We start from the raw sequence: 24,602 nt of genomic DNA, 5'->3' as shown, positions 1-24,602 counted from the left end.
CATAAATTTTTTTCACTTCTCTTGCAACAAAAAAATAGTAAATTTAATTTTGTTTAACATAAAAGAAAATTTTAGCATGTAAAATATTTTGCATGTTGTTTGTTTGGCTGCTGCATATTTTTTTTTAAATAGTTTTAAAAGCCTAAATTCATTTATTTTTGCTGCTTTATTAATTCTACCGAAAACAAAAGATAAAAAAAAAAACTAAAAAAAAACATCAATTTAGCTTACCATTTTAGAATTTGACATAATAGACTTAGTGGATGCTAATTTCTACATTAATTATTTGAAATCTTATAATTTCTAGGCTATTTTGTACATCAAACATCATTTAAATAAAAATATTTTGAATAATGTCAATATGCAAATAATATTTGAGAACGCGGTTATTCTATCAATAACAGCAAATAAAAATGGTTTCAAAATTGAATTTAAGAAAAGAGTAAAAAAACAAACTAGTTCATCGATGATTTGAATTAGACAAATTTGAACAAAATCTTGGGCTCTACTCTGAAATGGCGACACTCAAAATTATATCTGCATTCAGCTTGTTAACCTTATATATGTATATTCTACTACCTACATTTCCCTATTCTCTTACGGTCACAATTTTAAAACTGAGTGGAGCATTTAATTTATTGATTGATGTATCATGATGCTAAACTATGACGAATAAATCATTACTTAAGTTATAAATACTCAGAATTTTTAGATGCTTCACGATGTACGACCACATTATGCTCATGAACTGCAATCTATATTTAACTTTTACACATAAAAATGTGAAAATAGTTTTGCAATTTTACATTTAATTGTGTTACTATTCAAAGTGCTGCGAATAAATCTTGTCTTGTAATTAGCTGGTTATTTTCATTGTCTAAGTCTTGCACACTCTTTGATCCCTCAACGAATTAAATACGCTAATTAGCCAAGAAAAGATTATATTTATATAAAATATTATGTTGATTCTGGGCGCAAAATGTAAATAAATAAAGAATGAAAGTGCCGTACGAATAATGTTTTTTTTTATAAAATTGATTGCGAGCATTCAAAACCTAATCGGAAAAACATGTCTCTATTCAAAGAACGTTAATTTGGTAACGACTAGTACAAAAACATTTCAGACAAAGAAAAATCGAAGCCTATAACATAATTATGCTCGGGAAAACTTTTTGTTTCATTTTCTTTATACGGACAAACCGAAACCCACTCGATTTTCGATTATAGTTTGTATTATTCTAAAACGAACCAACATTAAAAGTGGTAAAGTGGCTCATTATCGGCTGAAATTTACCGAACTTTGCTTAAACTACCGAAGACTTGATTTGGTAAATAGGCTAGGACCTACTCAAATAGATCCATCTTTATATAATTTCATGACTTAAAAGCTTATTAAATAATATTTGCTTTTTTATTTCAAATTTTTGTCCACATGCATTGTTGTCTTCTCCGGTTGTTCAGTATTCAAACAACCTAAAGTTTCGAACTTATTGTCTAATTCTTATTCTGTGACAGCAGTCGTAGTCAGTCTTCTATTTCGAATTTAGAATTAGAAACTACTTCCGAGTGAAAACGAAATTTCAAAATATTGAGCAAAATGATTGGTCTTACGCCTTGAACTCCATTGCCTTTGCAAAAACTGAACACAACTAAGTTTTCATTCAACACGAAAATGTAACCAGTGAACGGAAGAAGGAAGTGTATTTACATATCGACGCAAAATACACCTAAAATTCGTTTCGTTTGCAGTCAAAGAAATTGATCTTTGACGTTGCTATGTAATATTAAATTAGGATTCTCATACCCATAAGGACACCTAAAATTTAAGTCAACGAACTAAACAAATTTTAGGTGATATTTCTTATTAGGTGTCTTTCGCATTGTTATGTAAATCCACCGTAATTTTAACATTCATTGCATTCTCATCATGACCTTTAAGCACTTACGTCTTGAATCAAAAAGAGTCGCAGTCGAAAGAATTTAGTCGTCATGCTTCGATAAATTTTTGAGTAATGGAATGTGGATTTTTTCAAATTCTTAACTTTTAAACATTCGTAATCGGAAAAAGTGCACGTGTTTTGAAAAAAATTTATTTCTTTTACAAACACGTACACCCAATTTTACACCAAATTAATTTATAGCAATTTTAGTAAATTTTAATGGCATGGTGAGTTTGCACGAAATTTACATTATTTCGGTTAAATTCGATAATAAAATTTGTTTAAGAGAAAAAAATAATAATAATTTACTAATGTTTAAACAGTGCACAATATTATATTTGTTTGAACACATGTGAAAGAATGATGTTGATTTAACGAAATTTTATGAAAACATTTTAGTTGATTTCTTTTTCGTCAAGACCATTTTTTTCTTTGTTTCAATAATTGTTTAACAACGAATCAAATCATATTATAATTTAATTCTTATTTATTGACTGAAATTCAATCGAATTTTTACAAAATTTTAGTCATTATTGAACAAATTTATCCTATACGACAATGTCATTTTTTTAATTTTATCTAGTAAAAACATTGCGACCGAATTGAGTGCCAATTTTGAAACCATTTTTATAAAATATATTATTTACATACAGGTTATGTTATGATATTGTTATAAAAATTGGTACATTTTATAGGCTATGTTTGCCAGCAGTATACCAGAGATTATTGAACTAGTTGGTAGTGGGTCGAAATATGGTGGCGAATTAAAAAGGGAACATGGAAAGAGGTAGCCAGAAATACCTCACTTAAATTAAAATTACAAAAAAAAAGAAAAACAGAAATAACTTACGCTTTTATTGCAATTTCGAATTACTTCTGGAATAACAGAATTTAACAAACAAAAAATTTCTTTGGATTCAATTTTCCGAAACTGTTTTAATTCCAACAATTAAGGAAAAAATGCCGTAAGCACCCAACAATATATTGATTTAAAACGATTATTTTTGGACACATCGTTCTGTTATTTCAATGAGATAATTGAAATTATTAAAGTAACGCTCATTAATAATTAGGGGAAAATCAAACAAAGTCGAAAACCAAGAAAATTTTGCTGAATTAAAAAAAAGTTGAAAAAATACGGAAAATTGTTTTGTTTTAAAAAAAAAGCTAGTTGATTAATAACACACAAATTAATTGTGGCAATTTTTTGCGTTAGAGCACAATTTTTTTATGAAGTTTATTTAGTCTGTTACCCTATGAGTGTTTTATGTTTAATTTTCGTTAATTTTTTCATTTCCTTCTTCTATTCGTTTCATTTCTGATTTTTGAATCAAATAGTCTTTTTTACAAAATAGATTTTAGTTTTCTGTGTGCGGTAGCGATCATTTAAATATAATCAATTTTTTGGCTAATATATATATATATTTGAACCACCCCACCTTATCTACATAGATTTTGGTTTTGTTTTATATTTTTGTTTTTTCAAAAAAAAAAAAATTTAAAGGAACAACATTTACTTCATTGTATGTTGTTTGTGTGAATTTATTTATTTAAAACATTTTTGAAGTTACCGAACATCGTAAGAAATATTTTTTTTGTAATAATGTTGTCTCGTCAGTGTTCGTCACAGTTAACCTAATATATACTTATAAACTAACAATCATAACAATTCAGTAACTTGATAGTAAATTAAATATTTCTTACGTTGTATGAATGCTTTTTTACACAAAGTAGATATACCATCTTGCTCTAAAATTCCTACTATTATTTTGTTCGATCCAAAAAAAGTGATAAAGTTAATTTATTTGATCCGATTGGAAAGAGTTTTTATATTTTTCGTTTATTTTATTACTTATGGTTTTTGTTTAACAAAAAAAAATAAAGTTCAAAATTTCATTTTTGTTTGAACCTCAGTATGAATGATATGAAAAATGAATAAAAAGCGATGTGTAGGGACCAGGCGAAGAAAGAAAAAACACAATCAAGCGATTAACTTTTTACAGACATATATTTATATGACGATCTAATGATTAATTCGAATCGAAATAGCGGTACAATACAAAAAAAAAACCGTAACGATATTTGTGTGTAATGAAAATCATCACAGTATTTCGATTCGTTTTATTATGTTTTTAACTAAACGATAAAATGACTGAAAAGGGAAGACTATTTATATCAAACAAATGTGTATATGAAAAGTCGTTTTTTTAAAATGAATACCTCGGGTTCTAAAAATTGAACAAAAAATAGAACTCTGTTGTCTCTTTTATATTTAAACTGGGGTTATGATGCTATTACATTTAGGCGGTGTTTGCTAGTTGGATCCCTGAAATAACGGAATTGGCAGCGCAAAGGAGTAAATATGGTGGCACATACAGCAAGGATGTTCGAAGAAGGTACACCTACCTGCTGTACCAAAAAAAAAAAATGAAAAAAAAACAAACAAACTCATTCATTACATAGAATTTTTTACGATGATATTTTTTAACCAAAGCATTAACACAGTTTTTTTGTACTAATTTTACCATTTTCATTTATCAAATCTGAATTTATTTTTGATTTTATTTTATGATTTCTTTTTTACTTTTTCAAAATTAGTTTTCTCAGTTTTTCAGTATTATACATTTACTAAAAACTTGCACCGATTCGCAATTAAATTATTTATTATTTTTAACTAACTAACGGACTAAGAGGATGTTTTGATAACGATCAAATTGGAACAAACACCGAGAGTTATGTTAAGACAACGTTGTATATTATCCATTACAATCAATTTAACATTTCCCGTTCAAAAACTGTAAATTTCTGTTCTGTTTTATACTGTTTTCAATTTTATGTTATTGTTGCATTATACACACATATCTTAGTCTTCTTCCCTTAAAATCATTTTACTTGGAAAAAAGACCATCCCACCATACATTTGTAAATGTTTACATCAAATATTTTGTAAAGTAATAAACCATACAACTGTCTTAACATAGCCAATGGTTTAAATTAAATTAAATAAAAAAAAAAACTAAAGACACTTGAATACAATTAATGGATTACACCTGACTCTTTGTCTACATAATTTTCAGTTTTATTTGTTATAATTAACTTAGTGAAAGATTTAAACATTTTGTTTCGTTTACTTAATTTTTTGTTTTGTTCAACAAAAAGATTGTTTTTTGATTCACTGATTTTTGATTTTGTTTTTTATTTTTAATTTCAATTTTTTAGGAGATTCGATTGGATTTTTTTATTTAATGAACTTTTTACAATATGAAGATTAAATTTTTAATTTTTTTGTTTTGTTTTCAAAACACTTCAAAATATAATTAATTAAATTCAAACTCCTAAGATTTTGAATTTTTTTAAAGGCATTGGTTTCTTGGCGGCATGTGTCTCAGCTCGAAATCGTGGCATAACTTTTCTGTAAATTCCTCTGTCATTAATGAAACAATGTAATTTTTGTTAAAAAAATAATAATTTTTGAAAAAAAAAATGATTCGAGTAACTCACTCGAAAGTACATTTAAAAAAGAATAGAAAAAAAAGTCAATTGTAAATTGAAGCCGACAGAACTGCTTTTTTGATTGTTTAATTTACAGAAAATCCACGTTTTCATTAAAAAATAATTTAGGCTTTTTTATTATGATTGAAAATTTTGTTTAAAACAAAAATTATTAATTTGTTTTTTCAACAATTTTAGAAATTATTAATTTCTACTTTGTATTTTGACGATTAAAATTTCCAAAGTAACTTTTATACGAGAGATTTTTAAGTAAATAACAAAAAAAAGGAAATAAAAATCTAAAAAAATTGCGACATGATGACAAAAAATCAGATGTAGTCTGTCACTTTATTGAAAATTCTGAAGTTTTTTTTAAAAGAAAAATCATCCTCATTTGTTATTGCATTTTAAAAGCTATATTTTATTACATTTTGATTGCACTGATTTTTGTCCTGATTGTGTATTACATTACTAACTTACTATATTTTTATATTTATTACAATAATCATAAATTATTATACAAAATTTTGTTTTAAATTTTTTTCCGTTATTATTTCGATTTACGTTGAATTTTATATAAAAAAAAACATTTCCACTTTTTTGATTATTCTTGCCGAGTTAATTTTTTTGGAGTTTTATTTTTGAAAGTAGAGTTTTTTGCTTGCACAGCCTGTATGCCGCAGCCACGCATCTTAGAGCAATGAATTATTCAATTAATTTAATAAAAATAGCTAAATTAGAGTTGAGTAGCACATATCAATCCCAAGAAATCGACGCCTAGAACAATTTAATGGGTTTAGTTTAAAATATTAATTTTACCAATTTTTTTATTTTATTTTTTTACTTTAGCAATTAAGATTTTCTATGCAAAAAAAAAATAATGAACGAATCTCAACAACATCAACAACCAAGAACAAAAATCAAAAGAAAAATTTTACAACAAAATTTTTGTATCGAAATGTTGTCGGAAAATATGGCACAATTTTGTTTTTATAATGTAAAAGAATATTTTCGACTATCTCATTTATTGTTCATTGTCTTTTTATGAATCGGTTGAACGAATGGTGTGTGCGTTTGTGATTAGAGGACAGTATTTCAAATTTAGGTTCAACTTCAACCAGCCTTCAAAATTTCCCCGTTTACTAACCAATACTAACTTAATTACCCAAAATGAAGCAACAAGAACCGTTTGGTATAATATTATAAAAATGGTTTTTTTGTATCGGTTTATTTATAATTTCCATTCATCGGTGAACAGGGGTTTCCAGCTATCTGCAAAGTTCCTAATGCAAAATTTTATTTAAAAAAAAGTGAAACATTTAGCGAAACGATATCGAAACTAAAAAGAAGTAAAGCACCACTATAGGCTAAACACAAAAAAAAAGAAGAAAAAAAGAAAAAAATACGAAATACCAAGAAGAGAAAATAGTTGACGTTTATGAAACGGAAACGGAATTAAAAATAATTTTTTTAAATTAAATTAAATTACACATAAAAACATAATATATACATTTGAACATATTATCCATTATATTGCTTTTTTGTTTTTATTTCTTGTTGTCCTCCTCATCCTCATGTGTTGCTCTCGTGTGTCTCAGGCAATATTCGCAAGTTGTATACCAGAGATAATAGACTTGATTGGAACTAGAAACAAATATGGGGGCACTTTGAAGAACGAAAAAGGGCGAAGGTGAGAGCATAACAACAAAACTACTACCACTACAGCATAATCACACTTTTTACCTAATATTTACATAAGAGATTACAAATTTAAAAAAAAATACAAAACAACCACTCACATCACAGAGCAAGCGCCGCATAAATAAATGAACGAATAAAAATTCTGAATTATTTATGTGCGCTGGAGTATACTGAACAGACAAAACTTACTAATTCCGAGAAAAACAAAACACAAACTAACAGAATGACACTCAGACAATCCACAAGACTTATCTACCTATTTTCACAAATGTATTTTTTGTTTTAAATATAATTTGATACTTACAATTCCATCAAAATGTCGCTCATACCGAATCAGTCAGCTTTCCTGAAATTATTTTCGCTTTCCTAATCAAAAAGAATCTTTTCAAAATTTTTTTGCTTTTATCGTGTAAATTATATGTTTTCGAAATTTCATTTTAAATTCATATTAAACCTATCCATCATTTCGTTTAAACGATAATTTTATGGAAATTGTTCTCCGTGCTCAGTTCCTTTCTTTTTGCATTTATCTATACTTTTATCTTCATTTACATAATATCTCAACATTTTAATTTTTTTTTTCTTCTCGACTGACCTGTCCTTACATTTCTTTCATCCATATTTGCTTAATAATTATGATTTATTGTCAACAAATCAATGTGACTTTATTGAATCATATTGGGCGAGTCTTCTGAGGAAAAGTCTGTTGACCTGCATAGAGGGCACCACATATTTTTCATAATTCTTCATTGACTGACTATTTTGAAGGAACTTCACCCCTGTCATTACAGACTAAATGTCTTCATAATGGAGTTGGTTCACATGAAAATAAGAGCCATGACATTAGTGATTTTATGACAAAATGTACTAAAACATAAGACATAAATTAGTAGAAACTTCTATTACATTTTACCAGTCTTTTCCTATTATTTAGTTAAGATTTTCCGGTCGTCCGTGTCGACATCTGAAGTCACTCTATTATATCCTTTCTCTACTAATTGTCGTGTATGGGAGACGACTTATTTAACTGAACTACTAAACAATTTATTGGACATTTTAAATCAAATCGAACGAATTTTATCTACAAAATATATTGAAATAGGGCAAGAAGGAAAATCTATACATATTTGGAGTAAGATTTCGAAATTAAAATAATATAAATTAAGATAAAAATAACAGACTTGTGCGCAGGCTAGTAAAAAAATGCTTTAAAAGCTTCAACGGATACTATTTTTTCTTAGAAAGATACTTAACTGACAAAACTTTCTAAATTCTCATCGACATCAACAAATTTGAGATGCCATCAATTCCCGGACGTAAAGGTTGCGTTGAAATTTTTCGAAAAATTAGCAAAACAAAAAGAATTACAAATTTGCTAATACAAAATTTAAATGTTAGATTGATTTGTTGTTCAGCACATTTCATTTCTCGTATGATTTGGGAATTCTTTTAAAACATTTCGATCGAATCGGACCGACATTATGTGGTATATAATATTGGAAATTAATAACAAAATTTTTGAGATATGGTTAGGATAGAATTTATTGTTTATAATTGAATAACCAGCGTGTGGTTCTTTTTTTTCGAGCGGTTTATTGATCGAAATTGTTTTAAAATTATTTTATCAAGCAAATTCATTGCATCACACAAAACACGACATAAATGAGCCACCAACACGACCACCAATATTAAAAAATGAGTTATTTTATCATTTTTTTTGTGTGTAAACAGTGTAATCTTAAATGTTGTTTTACTTTAAAAAAAATCGTTATAAATATATATATAAAAGCTCCATTTTGTGGTTGTAACCAATTTAACCCACAACATAAAATAGCGGAGAGAAAAAAAAATAATTTTTTGATTTAAAATTCTTTTTTAACTTATATGTATATTTATATAAATGAGTTTAGTGTTGCTAAAAGGTATACTTAATTGACATTGTTGTGTCGTAAAAACATTATTACTCTTTTGTATATTCTCTTAGGTATCGTAATCTTTTAAAATATCCAACGTATAAACATGATATGTTATCTCTATATAAATATTTTAATATAACAAAAAATGAAAAAAAAAACTTTATTTCTGTACCAGAATAATAACTTAGAAAGGACAAAGCTTTTTAGTTTCAAGGCAGATTTGATTTCGGTTTTTTTCTCCTCTCTTTCTTTCTATTTTTAATTTTTAATTCAATATTAAATGACGATGTTTGTGGTTTCACAAAAGAACTTTTTTTCTGTTTAAGTTTACACCATAATATAAATTGAATGACGGACTAAAAAGCTTTTATTCAAATTAGAGTGAAGATAATGCTGTGAGAAATAATGAAAATTTGTATGTTGTACGTTGTCCTATACCGTTACATATCCCCAAAAATTTAAACAATCAAAGAAAGATAAAAAAAACTCTCCTTGCACGTTTCATTAAAATCCATTTTGCACTCATTTCCCCCCACCCCCTCATACATAAATTATTGTGTTCGTACATTATATATTTATCCAAAAACACATTGTTTCGAGTATATATATTGAATTTTTTTTTATTCAAAAGCATTTCGTTTTTTATTTTATTTTTTAATATTTGTCGTTGTAATACTTAAATGTTAGTGAGTAATTCAATGTGGTTTTTTTATTTTGATTGGTTGTTTCGAAAAAAAAATATAAATAAATAATTGGCTACCTACTGAAAACAGTCTTAAACGATATGTTATTTACTATTAATCTTGTCAATACGTAAATTTGAGTGATTTACTTAGTTAGCGTTATACAGTAAAAATGCGTGGCCAGGCAGAAAAAATTATTACTTATACTAGGATATGCAATTTTCTTTAGTTTTTTTAAATATATTTTTTGGTTTTATCTTTTATCATATTTCAATTGACTTTTATTATAATATTCTGTATGGAATATGTACTATTACATGAAGAGGCTGTTCATAAATTACATAACAATTGAGGGGAGGGGAGCTCACGCTAGTTTACAGAAAATTTCGACTTTTATGGGAAGCACTAAAACAGTGTGGGTGCGAGGAGTTTATAATTTTTTTGAGTAATTTATGAACGGTATCTAAATAAAACATTATTGTATCAATACATTTGTTGTACTACGACAATGTTGGAATAGGTACGTGGAAAATCTTTTCACTTACCAGGACATTTTAACTGCAATTTACGTACATACTTATCCGTAATGCCTTTTTGCCACATTCGTCTACAGTCTACACGAAATATTGCCAATATTTCATAATATGCAGTATTTTTGAAAAAGCATTGTCCTAAGTCCTTCTTAACTTTGCCACTTTTACCAAATTTTCCTGCATTTTTCAATTTAAGGAAAATATGGGAAAATGAGTAAATATCCAAAAAAAAAAATGGAAAATTCGAGAAAACTTGGGGATATGTTTTCCCAAAAATAGTTTTTTCCTTTAACTATATCTGCGTGACATTCAATCTGTGAAAACCGTATTGGGTATTTACAATACCGTGTAGACATTATACAGCTCTCATATATTGCAGTTAGAGTGAGGCTTCTACTGTTCTAAAATCGGCTAGTCACGTTCTTCTTTCGTAATTATTAAATTTAACTTTCCGATCTTAACTTAAGAAATGAAAATTGTATAGAGGTTTCTTCGATATAGCGAAATCCAACCCTGAGATTTCGTTCAATTGACCGATTGAGACCTTTTTATGGCTTCATTTTTACCATCAGGACATATTAAATAAAGATCTCTTCCTATTTCGGCTGGTCACCCGAGGATAATTTATAATTCTGATAGTGATAGTGGAACGCAAAAACAACAAATTTACTTATTGAAATGTCGGTGTCGACTCGGTTTCAATTCAAAGCATACGAAAAAAAAAAAAATATTCCAAAAGCATCAAGCTTAATTCTCATTCACCACTTTCATTTAAGTCACATGAAAAACAAAAAAAACAAACAATAAATTTATCGTATCGATCATTATTCAGCCATTTTCAAACCAGTTCACTGAATCCAAACCTTAAACAAATTAAAATTTTTAAATAGACATTGATTTTCGCAACATATAAATATACCTATATAGATAACCCGTACATCGGATTTACCACCAAAATATTTATATGAAGCCAAATAAACCAATAATTTTCTAGAACAGTTTTTGCTATTTAATTTACAACATTTAAATAAAATTACGAATAATTATCTAATTGCATCAGAACAATCTGAGTATACAAGACTGTGTGTACGTACACAATTGTACAAAATCCGAGGTAATTGAATTTCTCTTGGCTGCTAATTTTCAAAATGTTTTAATAGCACAAATATTAAATGCAGATTTGGGGGATATTTTAATTTATAGTCATTTTGATATGGTTCGATTTATCTGATCGGATCAGCTTTACAATAAATATCTTGCGATTCCATATTAATTTTCATTGCGACTATAGAACAAAATTATTAAAAGTCTGATTGAGATTTTATTCGGAAATTTAAAAATATTAAAAAAATCAAACAAATTAAATGAAGAATGAGTTTTTATGCAGAGTGTTTCTATAATCGACGAAGGAATAAAATAGAGTTTTAGTTAACGTTCGAACGAGAAAATCGTCTCAGTTTATGAATTCATGATTTTTAACTTGTATATTCGTACAATCGCAACAAATGAACTCCATCACAATGTTTGTTCAATGAACGATTATCATGTCATTCTACATGCTAGCAAGAGGTAAACGAATTTTCGCTGCCACAAACAGTTACGTAAAGTGTACTTTACCGTACACTAGCATGTAAAATACAATAAAATCCAGAAAAGTTGAAATTGCGTTGGATTTCACTTCGTACAATCGCAAAAAATGAAATCTATCACGATTGTCTGTTCAGTTCATTGAACGATTGGCATATGCACATAAATAGAATCCACAGAAGTGGAAATTGTGTTGAATATCATTTTAACGGATGTACATTATTACGTTTTGGTTTCCTTCACTCTTTCATTTGTTACGTTTTGTCAATATTTAGTTAATAATAAGTCTCGTCGTCATCGAATAATTTAAGTTAATTAGAACTTATGTTGTTAATTTATGTGACCAGTCGCATTATATTTTCAGGACATAAATTTGTGATAATAGTGTGGGTTATAAATGTGAATTTAGTGAGTTTCTACAAATAATTGTCAATCACCCCCCGAAAAACGTCCCTCTAAAATAAATACTTGCAATGAATTGATACGCAATATTTTATCGGATCGGTAACCGAGCAATTTTTTGTTTTTCTTTAATTTTTACGCAATTTTGTTCAGTGTTAATGATGCCACCGGAAAATACATTGCAAATATTTATTTACCAGTCAATTAGAAATGCAATCAAAAGCGCATCCTTTTTAAATTCAAGATTTAATTTTAGTATATTAGCATGAAAACAGTTTATTTTGCATAATGCGTAGAACAATGAATCCAGAAATGATTAGATTATTTTTAGATTTCTGTTGAACTGGAAAAAGTATATTGAGTAACTTGTATGGTAATGTCTCGTTTTAGATAACTACTGCACTTTAGTTTGATCGCTTGTGATTAATATACAATTTTGAATTTTGTTTGGAATTTTTTTGAATTTGATATAAAAAAGAACATTTTGTATGCATTCATTATTAACACATTAAAAATAACAAAGCATTTATACAATTTAATTTTAAATATTAAAAATGAAAATGAAATTTTGTTAATTAATTTGACATAAAATAAACAAAACACAAAATTTCATTTAATTTACATAAAGAGGGTAGCAGACTTACAATTTATTTTATTTTTCAAATTTCTTTTCAATAAAAAAAATGAGAAGAATCAAGGCAAAAATTGTTTGATTTTGTCATGCCGCATATTACAAAAAAAGAAAGAAATCAAAAGCGATGCAGGAAATTCAATAAAACAATTCGATTACAAATCCAATTTCGTCCCGTTGTCATTGAAATTCGCGCATCGCTGTGTTTTAATTATGATTTATTTTTTTGTTTCGAAAAAAAAACGAAATTATTTTATTCGTAATTGAAATTTCCTTTTCTTCCATACTAATGCAATTGTATCTCTTTTTTACGTGCGTTTTATCGTCCGTCGTCCATCATCATCATCGCAGGCATATTGTTGTGTGTGGCCACATCACATACGAATCAGTGTCTCATTTTCTGAAGGACTTCCTGCACGAGGACAGAGAGGACGTGGACGTCGAAGTTGTGTTTTTGCATCGGTAAGTCGTGAAACCAATTATCAATTAAACATTTTACTTTTAAAATTGATATGAAAGACACAAAAGGGGAATTTTCCTGTATTTAAACATAAGAAAACTTGATTACCATAATTAATATCGTAAATATGAAGAAGAAGAAAAATTGAAAAAGCGAAATCGTGAGAATGAAAAACAATTGGAGTATGTAACATTTGTTTAACGTTCCTTTGACTGTCCCTTGTTTTAAACTAATCACAGTATTGAGCTTCCGTTACAGTTAGAGGCAGTGAGATAATATTTCAACATGAACTTGTTTCAGCTGTTTTTCTAATGATCCACCCAAACAATCAAAATTGTTTGTGCGTTTTTATACGGTTTTACCTCTACCACGCGCGGGCGTCTAGCAGCTTCAACCGTAGAAACAAATATAAACAGTTTTGATTGTATTTGTGGATCAGCTGAAAAACAGCTGAAGCAAATTCATGATAAATTTCACTGCCTCTGAATGTACAAAAACTTAGTATTTCAGTAAAATACGATTTGAAATAAGTTCTGTTTGAATAGGTAGCAAAAAAAAAACAATTTTACAACATTGCGATCGTAAATAAATTTAACTTTACGCACTCGTGTGCGGAAATGATGTTAACAAAAATGATGATCACACTGCCGTACATAAAATATTGTTCGTTACTTGTGTCCAACAAATTCACCTCGAGAAAAATCGGAAAATACGAGAAAAACAAGAAATTCGAGAAAATGATTCCTGGAAAATTCTTGAATGTTCGTGGACTTCACCAAAGCACCTAGCAGGGTAGAAGAAAAAAAAAGTAGTACTCTGTTACTCTGCTAGGTGCTTTGATTTTACAAATTTCTTTAATTTTCCTAAAATTTTAGAAAATTCAAGAAAAATGTCAAAATGTTGTGAATTCTAAAAATTTACTCAAATTTTCTTGATTTTTACAAAACAATTATCAGAAGTAGGCTCTGACAGACACATCTATCTGTCAAAAGAGAATTGTTTCATAATTAAATCTCCATGGATCATATAACTTACAGTTAGAGGCAGTGAAATTTCAGCATGAATTTGCTTCAGCTGTTTTTCAGCTGATCCACAGAAACAATCAAAACTGTTACGGTTTACATACGGTTTTACCACTACCACGCGCGTGCGTGTAGCAGACTGTATTGCGGATTTCGTAATTTTCCATATAAAGTTGAAATCGTGATGGATTAGTGGAAAATTACGAAATCCGTAATAAATTATGTGACAGGTGGATATTCAATTATGTAACCTCACTCTGTTTATGGATGCAATCGAGAGACTTACAAATTGGTAAAAGCGTTTCTATCTATTTTTTGGGTGCTTAATCATTAGTTTCAGTACAAAAACATCGTCGTCTCGAACGATACCCTTAATACATTCAAGCAATTGAAAAACTTATTCAATAATAATATTCTTTGTTTTAATTCGTATTTCGTAAACTCATTTAAAACAAAACGTTCTCTAAAGCAAACGCCTAATACGAGTTTGACGAAACTCCTACAAAGAATTTTTTTTAGAGAAATAGTTTTTCTATTGTTCTGTGGTGTATTTACCATTAACACAATAATCAAAGTTTGGAGAAATCTAGATTTTCACGTTTGAAACGACCTTGTAGATGATTTGTATAGGCTGAACATAAACTAAACTACCAAAAATGTTGGAAGCAAAGTGTTACATAGCCCTGTTGCATTTATAATGCTGTTTTACGTAAATGATCTTGCTAAAAAAACGAATTTATTGTCTCGATTAATTTAACTTTGTGTATGTCGTTGTAACAGTAATATTTAAATGTTTTTGTAAATAAAATCGTCACTGAAAACACAAATAGAAAGGAGCCTGATCTGGAACTTGAAGGACTTTTGAAACGGCATTATACGACTGTGGAGTTTTTTCAGGGAACAATGATGAATGCCGTGGATTTGGAACGAGTTAAGGTACATAAATCCACAATAAAAAAAAAACCACAGAAGTACAAAATATTCACAGTCTACACTATCACTATAAAATGGACAGCATCGATTGTGATATTATTTTTCAATTAATAATTAGACTAGAGGCTGTACATTTTTAATTTCTTTTTGATTCCTCACATAATTAGAAAGTTTTTTTTTTACTTTATTGTTGTGTATTTGAAGAAATTAATATAAGTAATGGGTCATGTGCATTTTCCATTAATATCTTTCTTCATATTATTCAATTCGACGAAAGAGGAGGTGGAGGTGTCGTACTAAATACAATTAAATTGGCAAAACGACAAACAATAAGTCAATAACACTACAATAATATGTAGAAAATTTTAACTGTCAGCGCCATCTGAATACCTCTGGTCGGACAAATCATTGGTTCATAAATGAAAACCGTTTACATTATATAATACGCACATGACCCATTATTGTGTTAAAGTTTTCCAAACTTTGTAATAATGTGTTGCAGAACTTGTCACCAAAATCAACAATAAATATTTTGACTTGTATCAGCAAAAATTCCAATTAAAATGATAAAATATTCGTGTTGTTGTGCATTTTGTATCGTTTGGTTGATAAATTAATGAAAATCCGATTGGAATTTATGCTGTTACATTACACTGTGATTTTCTAAATCAAAAAAAAAAAAAAAGAAAAACGTTGACTCTCATCGAAATATATAATAATTAATGTTGGTTGGTTTTTCGGAATGCCCGTTTCGATCATATTCAAATAGTTTTATAGTGGACCATTGTCTGTCCATTTTATATTCTGTGTGTTTTGCTTACAATTTATGGGGTATTACGTATAGTCAACATAATATTAAAATCAAATATTCGATGAGGCGAATCGTTTAAAAAAAATATTTTCGGTTTTGTTTACAATTTTTGATGTTTTAGGAGAGCTGCAACGAATTTTCTTTTTTACAAAAAAAAAAATGCAAATTAATTTTTATAGAACTGGATTTTGGGCTTCTCAAATTTTGTATATTACAAAATTTTCAATATCTTTACAATTTAAAGGAGTCGGCTTAAACGAATCGTATTGTGATAAAAAATGTACTCTGCGTTTTATTTTGTTGTTGTTATTGTTAAAATTAAATCTTTGGACACTCAATATGAAAACGAAAACTTTAAATTTTAAAGATTATACTTTCTGCATGGCAAATACATCAGCATACATTCTATTGTTTTCTTTTTGAAATATATATATTCAAATATGTAATGCAGTATATCTATTTTGTAATTTTTTTTTATAAATTAGAAGTTTAAGTTTTTTTTTAACAAACAAGAAAAAAAAGAAAACCAAAAAACGAAGAAGGTCAAATTTGGAATTACCAGAAGCTGAAAAATTAGGTATTTCTTAAGCTTAAGGCAATGCGAATCACAACAACAAACTTTGTAACTAGCAAGAACAAAAATAATAATTTTTAACCTGAAGAAAGTCACCGAACCCTTACAATTAAGTCCTCCATCAAAAAAATATATATTTAACATGAAATTTAATTATTTTTTTAAAATTTAATTTGCTCTCGTTATTTTTTTTCTTCTTTTACAAATACTTTCCACGAAACAAACATCATTAATGACCCTCCGACCTGTAAATTTTTTTTAAATGAAATTATGAAAAAACACCAAAATAATCCAAAAATCCGAAAAAACGCTTATATTAAACTGCTGTATTGGTATGTGCAAATAATAGGAAACCACCTGACTTGGAGTTAGAGGGTTTATTCAAGCGACATTTCACAACGGTGGAATTCTTCCAAGGGACTATTATGAATCCAATAGATCTTCAACGCGTTAAGGTAAATCCATTAAAACAGTGCTCTAAGCTTCATTGGTGTTTAACGTAATATATATATATATATAATTAACCTTATATACATTGTCGTCTAAATGATAACAAAACTAATTTGATCATTTTATTAAAAAAAAGCAAGCAAAAAATTTATTTTAAACTCAACATACTGAATAATTATAAAAAAGTACGATTGGCATTTAAATTTGAACAAAAAAAAATAATCGAAATGTTAATGGAAAAAAATCAAAAATTGTTAAATGTATAAATGAACTAAGGATTGATTGTGTTCACTTATAGATGTTTTAACATACCATAAAAGTATGTAGCATGATATACGAATACAAAAAAGCGAAAAAATTTCATATCAACCATTCGTCCCCTTATTACATAGGAAATTACCCAATCCTTAAATACTTCATTATCCATTTGTAAAACCATGAACATAATGTGAAGTTAATTTCACTTCCTCCAGTCTCTTCAAAAGAACCGATTTTATATTAGATGAGTAGTGTTTTATCGTTCATATTTTCACTATGACTGAGTAACATCCTGTGTGTTACCTGGTGTTCAAACACAAAATCCAAAACCGTCTAAACTCAATCAGGAAGCACATACAAATTCTTACGTAGGAACAATATATCCTTAAAATAGCGATGTTTGTCTCTCTTCAATCGAATTATTTAATTTAATAACTTGAAAGAGAATCTTTGGATTTTTAATTATTTTTTTGGTGCGATATTCTTTAAGAATAAAAAAAAAATCATTAGAATTTGGAGTCAGTGGTAACATTTGCCAAACTTCAAGGACCTGGGTTAGTTAAACGCATGTTTTTTTTTTAAGTTTTTATGATGAGTTTATTCGTGTTTTCATAGTTAGAACAATTGTTTTCGGCAGCATGACGAAACATCTAATTAACTATAGTTTGATTAGTGAATGCACCTTACAAAACACATAATATTTTAACACAAAAATTAGTTTATAGAAACATTTTACATTTATTCATTATAAAAAATAGAATCCTTCAACTGCCTCAATCTGTCGAAAAGAGTACACAAACACAAAAGTAAATTGTTGTCACTGATCTTCACAGAAAATTTTATCTTTTCGACAAATTGAGACTTCAGAGATATTTTTAAAGCTCAGGATCGATAAAACGTAGAACAAAAGTCTCACCCTCATCCCTGTCCTCTTTTTTTGGATTGTAATAAACATTCAATAGAAGTTCCATTTACGTTTTGGTTTGGCAAAGCCATTAGAATAAACTGTGAACAAATCAGAATGTTTCATGATTTTCTCAGTTACAGTTTCGTCATTCTGAAATCATCGTCTCAACGTATTTCTAATTAATGAAATGAAAAATGCTCATCCAAGAGTCCAGGTAGTTGTTGTAATACCATCTGGTAATTAATGCGATCTGTTTATCATGAGCTCGATGATAATTTATTTATTTTTTAAATGCAAGCATCAGTATTACTTCATCCGATGCACACGTTACTAGCAAATTGACGCAAAATCTTTTACTTCATTTTTTTAACGTACAATTCTTCTATATAAAATAGCTTTACTGCAAATTCCTTATTTTTTGTCGTGACAGTTCATATCAGATGGCATAGCCGCAAAAAAAAACTATTACGCAACTGTTTTAGTTGCATTGAGTACTCAAGCGAATTTTTTCTTACATCTTTTTCCCCAGACCACCCTTGAATTATGTAGTTTATTTTCGGAAGATCATCACAGTTACACATTTAGTAATTAAGCGTTTAATAATAAAAAGAGTTTTGCAATCTAACTTGAACTTAAACGAAAATTAAACATTTTAAGGTACACGAAGCTGATGCCTGTTTGGTTTTGGCCAATAAATATTGCCAGGTGAGTGTGATATTAATTCATTAAATTTTATTTGTTTGTTAAACAAATAAAACGGATAGTGTTTCGTAAAGGGTATTCAGTACTAGCCCTATAAACAATAAACATCTTCAATGTGTATGAAGATTTCAGCGCCGAAATCGAATTCTGTCTTCAACTTCAATTTCCATTTTAGTAACAATTTGACGTACCCAAATGCTTATTCATCTTTTCGGATAAGCTTCAAACGACTTTATTTAACAATAAATCAATTGACAAAGATATTTTGGTGATTGCTAAAATCGTAACTCAAGCATAACCGTTTCCCACATAAATTGATTTCATCAGAATTAATTTTGTCGTTGGCATATTACACCCATCATAATCAATCAACCTTTAATGTGTTTATGTTTATTACATGTAGGGAAAATGCATAAATCGTCGTAGATCCTTTCAGAAATTTCATAAGTTATATCCAATGACAGAGTTGTTTGTTCTGTTGATTTATATAAATTATTCGTTTCTTTTCCAATATTCGCAGGATCCAGATGCTGAAGATGCTGCCAATATAATGAGAGTGATTTCTATTAAAAACTATAGTGACGATATTAGAGTTATCATTCAATTAATGCAATATCATAATAAGGTGAGACAGTAATCATCGCTTGGGGACGGGCACAAATTACATACATACAACCAGAGACTAGTTTTGGGAAAACATTTTCAAATCTTTTCCAGAGGTTTCTTACATTTTTCCGAATTTTCTCAAAAATATTTTTTGGAAAAATTAACGAAAATTAAGGAAAATTTGGGAAATTGTTTTCCCAAAAGTAGTTCAAAAGTAGTATGTGTCAAAGACTGACCAGACCATAAAAAAAAAATTATGATAGTGGGTCAAAAATCCCTAAAAATGCGTACGTAATTTGGGTACAGTCCCTTTATTTTATAAAAGAACGAAATTGATCGAACGTTACCGTTGCCAGGCTTATTTATTAAATATTCCATCCTGGGATTGGAAACAAGGAGACGATGTTATTTGTCTAGCCGAATTGAAATTAGGTTTCATTGCCCAAAGTTGTTTGGCACCCGGATTTTCGACGATGATGGCCAATCTGTTCGCCATGAGATCGTTTAAAACGGTAAGTAATACATGTGCGTGCGCGTTGCGACAACTTTGATTATATAGTAGATTTTCCATAATATTTTGTTCATTTAACTTGGCAATAATAACATAACACATACATTGTATAACTCAATTTGAGTGAAAAAAAAAATTGTGTCTTATAAGAGAGAATTTTTATTGATGCAAATATTTGTGCGAATAAAAAATTTAGTCGCCTGACATGCAAATTTGGACAAACGATTATCTGCGAGGAACCGGAATGGAAATGTATACGGAAACATTAAGTCCGTCATTCATCGGCATGCCTTTTGCACAGGCCACTGAGTAAGTGTGCCAGCGAAGCTTCGATTAATTGGAAACGATAGCTGATTGTGACCAAAAAATGTCTAGTGTTTAATTGTTTCGTTTTTTCGTTTATTTTTCATTTTTCATTTGATTTTATTTTTCGTTGTTTTACTTGAAAACGATCTCTCTCCATTTCAAGTAACTGTGTTTATACATTTGAATCACACTATCTAAATATTTATTACCATTAAACCTAACCATACCATGACGTGCGATGTGCATACTTTTTTACAAAACGATACACCTAATTAACAACTGATTTTTCCTTTGTAATTGTAAACGTGGATCTTGTTTGCACCATTATACTATTTTCTTTTACGACTGACGAGTGTATAAAAAAAAACAACAAAATTCCCTGGGTTTTCATATCCTACATCAGTAAAATGTGAGCCTGTTTGTTTTCATTTAAGACATTTAAGAATTGGTTTTGTTATACTCTGTTTACAATTGTTGGAATAGTTGGTAGAATGGTCGAGTCATCGACGGGCCGTTGTGACTCATCACATGACTAGATTTTTATTGCTGATATTCCAATATTGGTTGATTTGTTTCTGTAAAAATTTACTAATGCCTGGTTATCTTTACTTACTCTCTAAAGCGGAATTAAAATCATTTTCTATGTTACAGTCAAGAACACCTAAAAGTGCCATCGTGTTATCAATCTCTTATTTTCATTAGTCCACTTTGTTCTACATTCACAGGCTAGGTGTATATGACTCACAAGATATGAATGTGTGAAACAAAGTGGACTAATAAAAATAATGAAATTAAATTTTAAAGAAATGAGCTCAGACCCCTTGAGGGTCATACTCAACATAAACAAGCATACGGAGTTCTATCCCAAAAAATAAAATCCGAGTCAAACTTGAACATAAGTTCACCGAATCTAGATCGTAAAACCAAATTGGATTAAAAAAATTTTAGTTCGAAATTGTTATGACTAAAATGACTTGATGTGTATCTACTGACGCAAAACTTTGGTGGGTTAATTTGTCCCTGCGTTTTTCTTTTCCAAAAAAAAAATTCTTCTGCGACGTTCAAAACACTCGACTTTTCTATAAATAAATATAATTTCCAACTCAAATTTTATATTGAGCGTTCCACCATTTTCATTTACCACGAATGTAATAATAAAATGCTTATCGATGTATTCTGTTCAAATTGATGTTGTAAATATTTTCAGTTACAAAAGTTGCTTTTTTTCTTAATGTTTGCATTATAATTGTTCGACATAATTTATATTTTATTAACGGACCTTCATCGAGCTAAAAAGCTTTGAATATTTTTTATCGTTTGATGGGAAACACTGAACGTTATACGAATATTAATCCTGCGTGGAAATGTTTTTTTAATGTGAACATTCAATTTAGGTATCCTGACCATTTTATATCCATTGTACTTAGGTTAGGAAGAAACAGTGAACTGCATTTACTCACAAACTAAATATCGTATAAAACAAAAATGTTTCAGCTTATGGATAACCGCTCGATATCTTGACCCAAACAAAAAACCACAAATATTTTAACCAGAAAAGAAAGAAAGAAGAAAAGGAACGACAAACCAGCAAACAATTTTATTTTGATCCCTAAACTGTTTTTGGTGTTTTGTTATTTACAGTCTCCAGATACACAGGCATGGCAAAATGACTACCTTCAGGGTACAGGATGTGAGATGTATACTGAAACCCTATCGCCCTCATTTACTGGCATGACATTCCCACAAGCGAGCGAGTAAGATTCCCTTACTTTACTAACAGAATGTTAACCAGAAAATAATACTCAAAGCAAATTTATTTATTTTTATAAAAAAAAAAACAAATTCTTATCAAATGTTTAACCAATTTTATAATTAGATTGAGGCTAGACTATAAAATAGAAATCGGCTTTTATAACCAAGTTAATAATTTTTTTTGGTAAAAATCGATTAACCGATTATATATTTAGTGGAAACATTATTATAATTACAAAATAGATTATGTCATGAGTAATAGAATCTTCTTTTTTATTATTATTATAAATCCGCCGCGGGGCTCAAGCTAAAAACGATTTTGCTTTAAATACCTCAAATGCCAGCATTTTAATAAATTAATTGAAACTAATTCTTTACATAGTTGAACTAACTCTCTAATAGTTAAATTAGCATTTAGCTTAACTTACAATTGTTTAGCTGAAGGTGTTACAAAAAACAAAAACATAATCAATTAACATGGTAGGTTGATGTTAGAAATTTCATGACAATATTTGGGGATCATCGGGTAGAAGGTTAATGCAACTATGCTGAGAATTAAATTTTTTTTTTAAATTTAGAGGATTTACAGTTGTCTCTTGTGTTTTCGTTTGTACATAGAAAACTTTTGATTTTTGTCAATATAATAATATATTGGAGATTACTAGGATAGTTTCACTAGTCAAATGTCTCAATTCCTTACAATAAATATATTTAAAAAAATATTATTGCGACACTCCATCAATAACCAATTAAAATTCTTTTCCTATCGTTTAAAACAAATTCCTAATTATTCCATTCACAATCTGGTGGGAATCCCTCGAGAAAAACACCAAATTAATCCAAATAAATTTACTTGAAACGGCCGATTTGTGGCGTGAATCATTTACAGATTTGAAATCCCTTTACGATTTTTTATTTTCCCCAATACGAAAACATTTGCTTGGAAATGCTCTTTGATTTTTGACTGGCGTTACATTGTTCGATTCGAATACTTGCCGCAAACCTTTTTTGTTTTAAATTTTGCTTTTAATATTCCAATAAAATAACATTTTTTTTGCTCTGCCAATACAATTGCACCTGAGCCTAGCTACTGCATATTTTACAACTATGAGCGAATAAAAGTTTGATATTTTGGCTATATGAATCGTCGTTTAAAGCATTACGTTACATGATCCGTCTGAACGTAATGCATCTCCTATAAAAATGAATTTATTTCTGTATTCCGACTCTGAGGACATCTTGTTTTTGTGATTTGTTAAGGATTTCCATATTCTAGCGCATTCGTCTATTAATTATGGTCCAATTGGTCTCTTAAGAAGGCCGTTCCCAATTACGATCAATAAGGCTCGGTCTAATTCAAATCATTCAAATCTATCTCAATCAAGGCTCGGAACAGATCAGGTACCACTTGATCTGAACCTGAATTTCAGGTCGACCTGAGAATATTTGAATATGAACACACCTGACCTGAATTCACCTAAAATCTGAAAATTAGTGAAAGTTCACGTAAATCAGATATATCTGGGATTTTTCAGGTATACCTAAAATCTAACCTGATTTACCTAAAGTTTTACTGATTTTCAGATTTCAGGTAAATTCAGGTCAGGTTAAAATTTTCAGTTCTAATAACATTTAGATAATCTGAGCTTCAGGTTTCAAGTCGACCTGTTCTGTTCAATCACGTCGTTGAGAAATCGGTAATGGTGACAGCATTTTTATTCGCTGTCATCGGCTTTCCAGTGGGAACATAGTCAAGGTTAAACCTGAAGTTGATGTGCAGCGGACAGCAACTAACACCAAAAAATCATGGTACCTTCGCACTATTATCAAGTTCTCTACAAGGCTATTGAGTTCGTTTTTCATGACCTGAATTTGACCGCGCTCTAGGCTTATAACGCAATATTTAATTTTTAATTTTAATTAATGATAAAGGTGTCACAACGATTAAGGTAACAATGAATTAGCGATAGAATTGTGTACTGTAGAAACACCCTCAGTGGTGTCAAATAAATTAATGAACGTTTTTAACTGATACATCTACTAGAAATTTCACCAAATTATCGTTCATTGATTCTATTCCGTTGGAACTTGCTTCAATAAAGAAAAAAAAAGCATTTAGGTGGTTTCTATAAATGTGTGTCGTTGTTTAAAGGGTCTGTTAGTAATCAAGGGATATATAATTAAAAATTTATGAATTCATTATTAAAATAAAAACATGCAAACCGGTTGAACATATTTTTGTCTATATATTAAATATATCCAGCGCTTTGTTTGTATCATTTATGTTATGTGGCATGCATTGTTGTAAATAGATTAGAATCAGCCTCATGTTAAGCATTTATACTATTCACATTGTTTTCTTGTACATATTGCTTTAATTATGTAGTTTTCTCTTTGTGTAGTGAATTGTTTTAAAATTATTTGT

General features: G+C 28.9%; 1 protein-coding gene across 47 annotated transcripts in view; it reads left to right on the top strand.

Moving 5' to 3' along the window:
* LOC119067844 (calcium-activated potassium channel slowpoke) overlaps positions 1–24,602 on the top strand; it is a 62,464-nt gene that overhangs the window by 18,703 nt on the left and 19,159 nt on the right. For 23 of the 47 annotated variants that reach the window (XM_037171027.1, XM_037171048.1, XM_037171058.1 and 20 more), the window contains exons 7-13: positions 2,636–2,727; positions 13,237–13,347; positions 17,035–17,140; positions 18,958–19,005; positions 19,523–19,627; positions 19,965–20,120; positions 22,067–22,179. In XM_037171027.1, coding sequence (XP_037026922.1) covers positions 2,636–2,727; positions 13,237–13,347; positions 17,035–17,140; positions 18,958–19,005; positions 19,523–19,627; positions 19,965–20,120; positions 22,067–22,179 — 731 coding nt within the window. Of the gene's footprint in view, positions 1–2,635; positions 2,728–4,244; positions 4,337–7,030; positions 7,123–13,236; positions 13,348–15,197; positions 15,304–17,034; positions 17,141–18,957; positions 19,006–19,522; positions 19,628–19,964; positions 20,121–20,315; positions 20,429–22,066; positions 22,180–24,602 lie in introns of all 47 variants that reach the window. The other 24 variants (XM_037171056.1, XM_037171053.1, XM_037171063.1 and 21 more) reach the window with 11 other exon arrangements.

This window comes from Bradysia coprophila (assembly GCF_014529535.1).
Source record: "Bradysia coprophila strain Holo2 chromosome X unlocalized genomic scaffold, BU_Bcop_v1 contig_130, whole genome shotgun sequence".
Taxonomy (NCBI): Eukaryota; Metazoa; Arthropoda; class Insecta; order Diptera; family Sciaridae; genus Bradysia; species Bradysia coprophila.
This window is presented reverse-complemented; position numbering and strand designations above follow the sequence as displayed.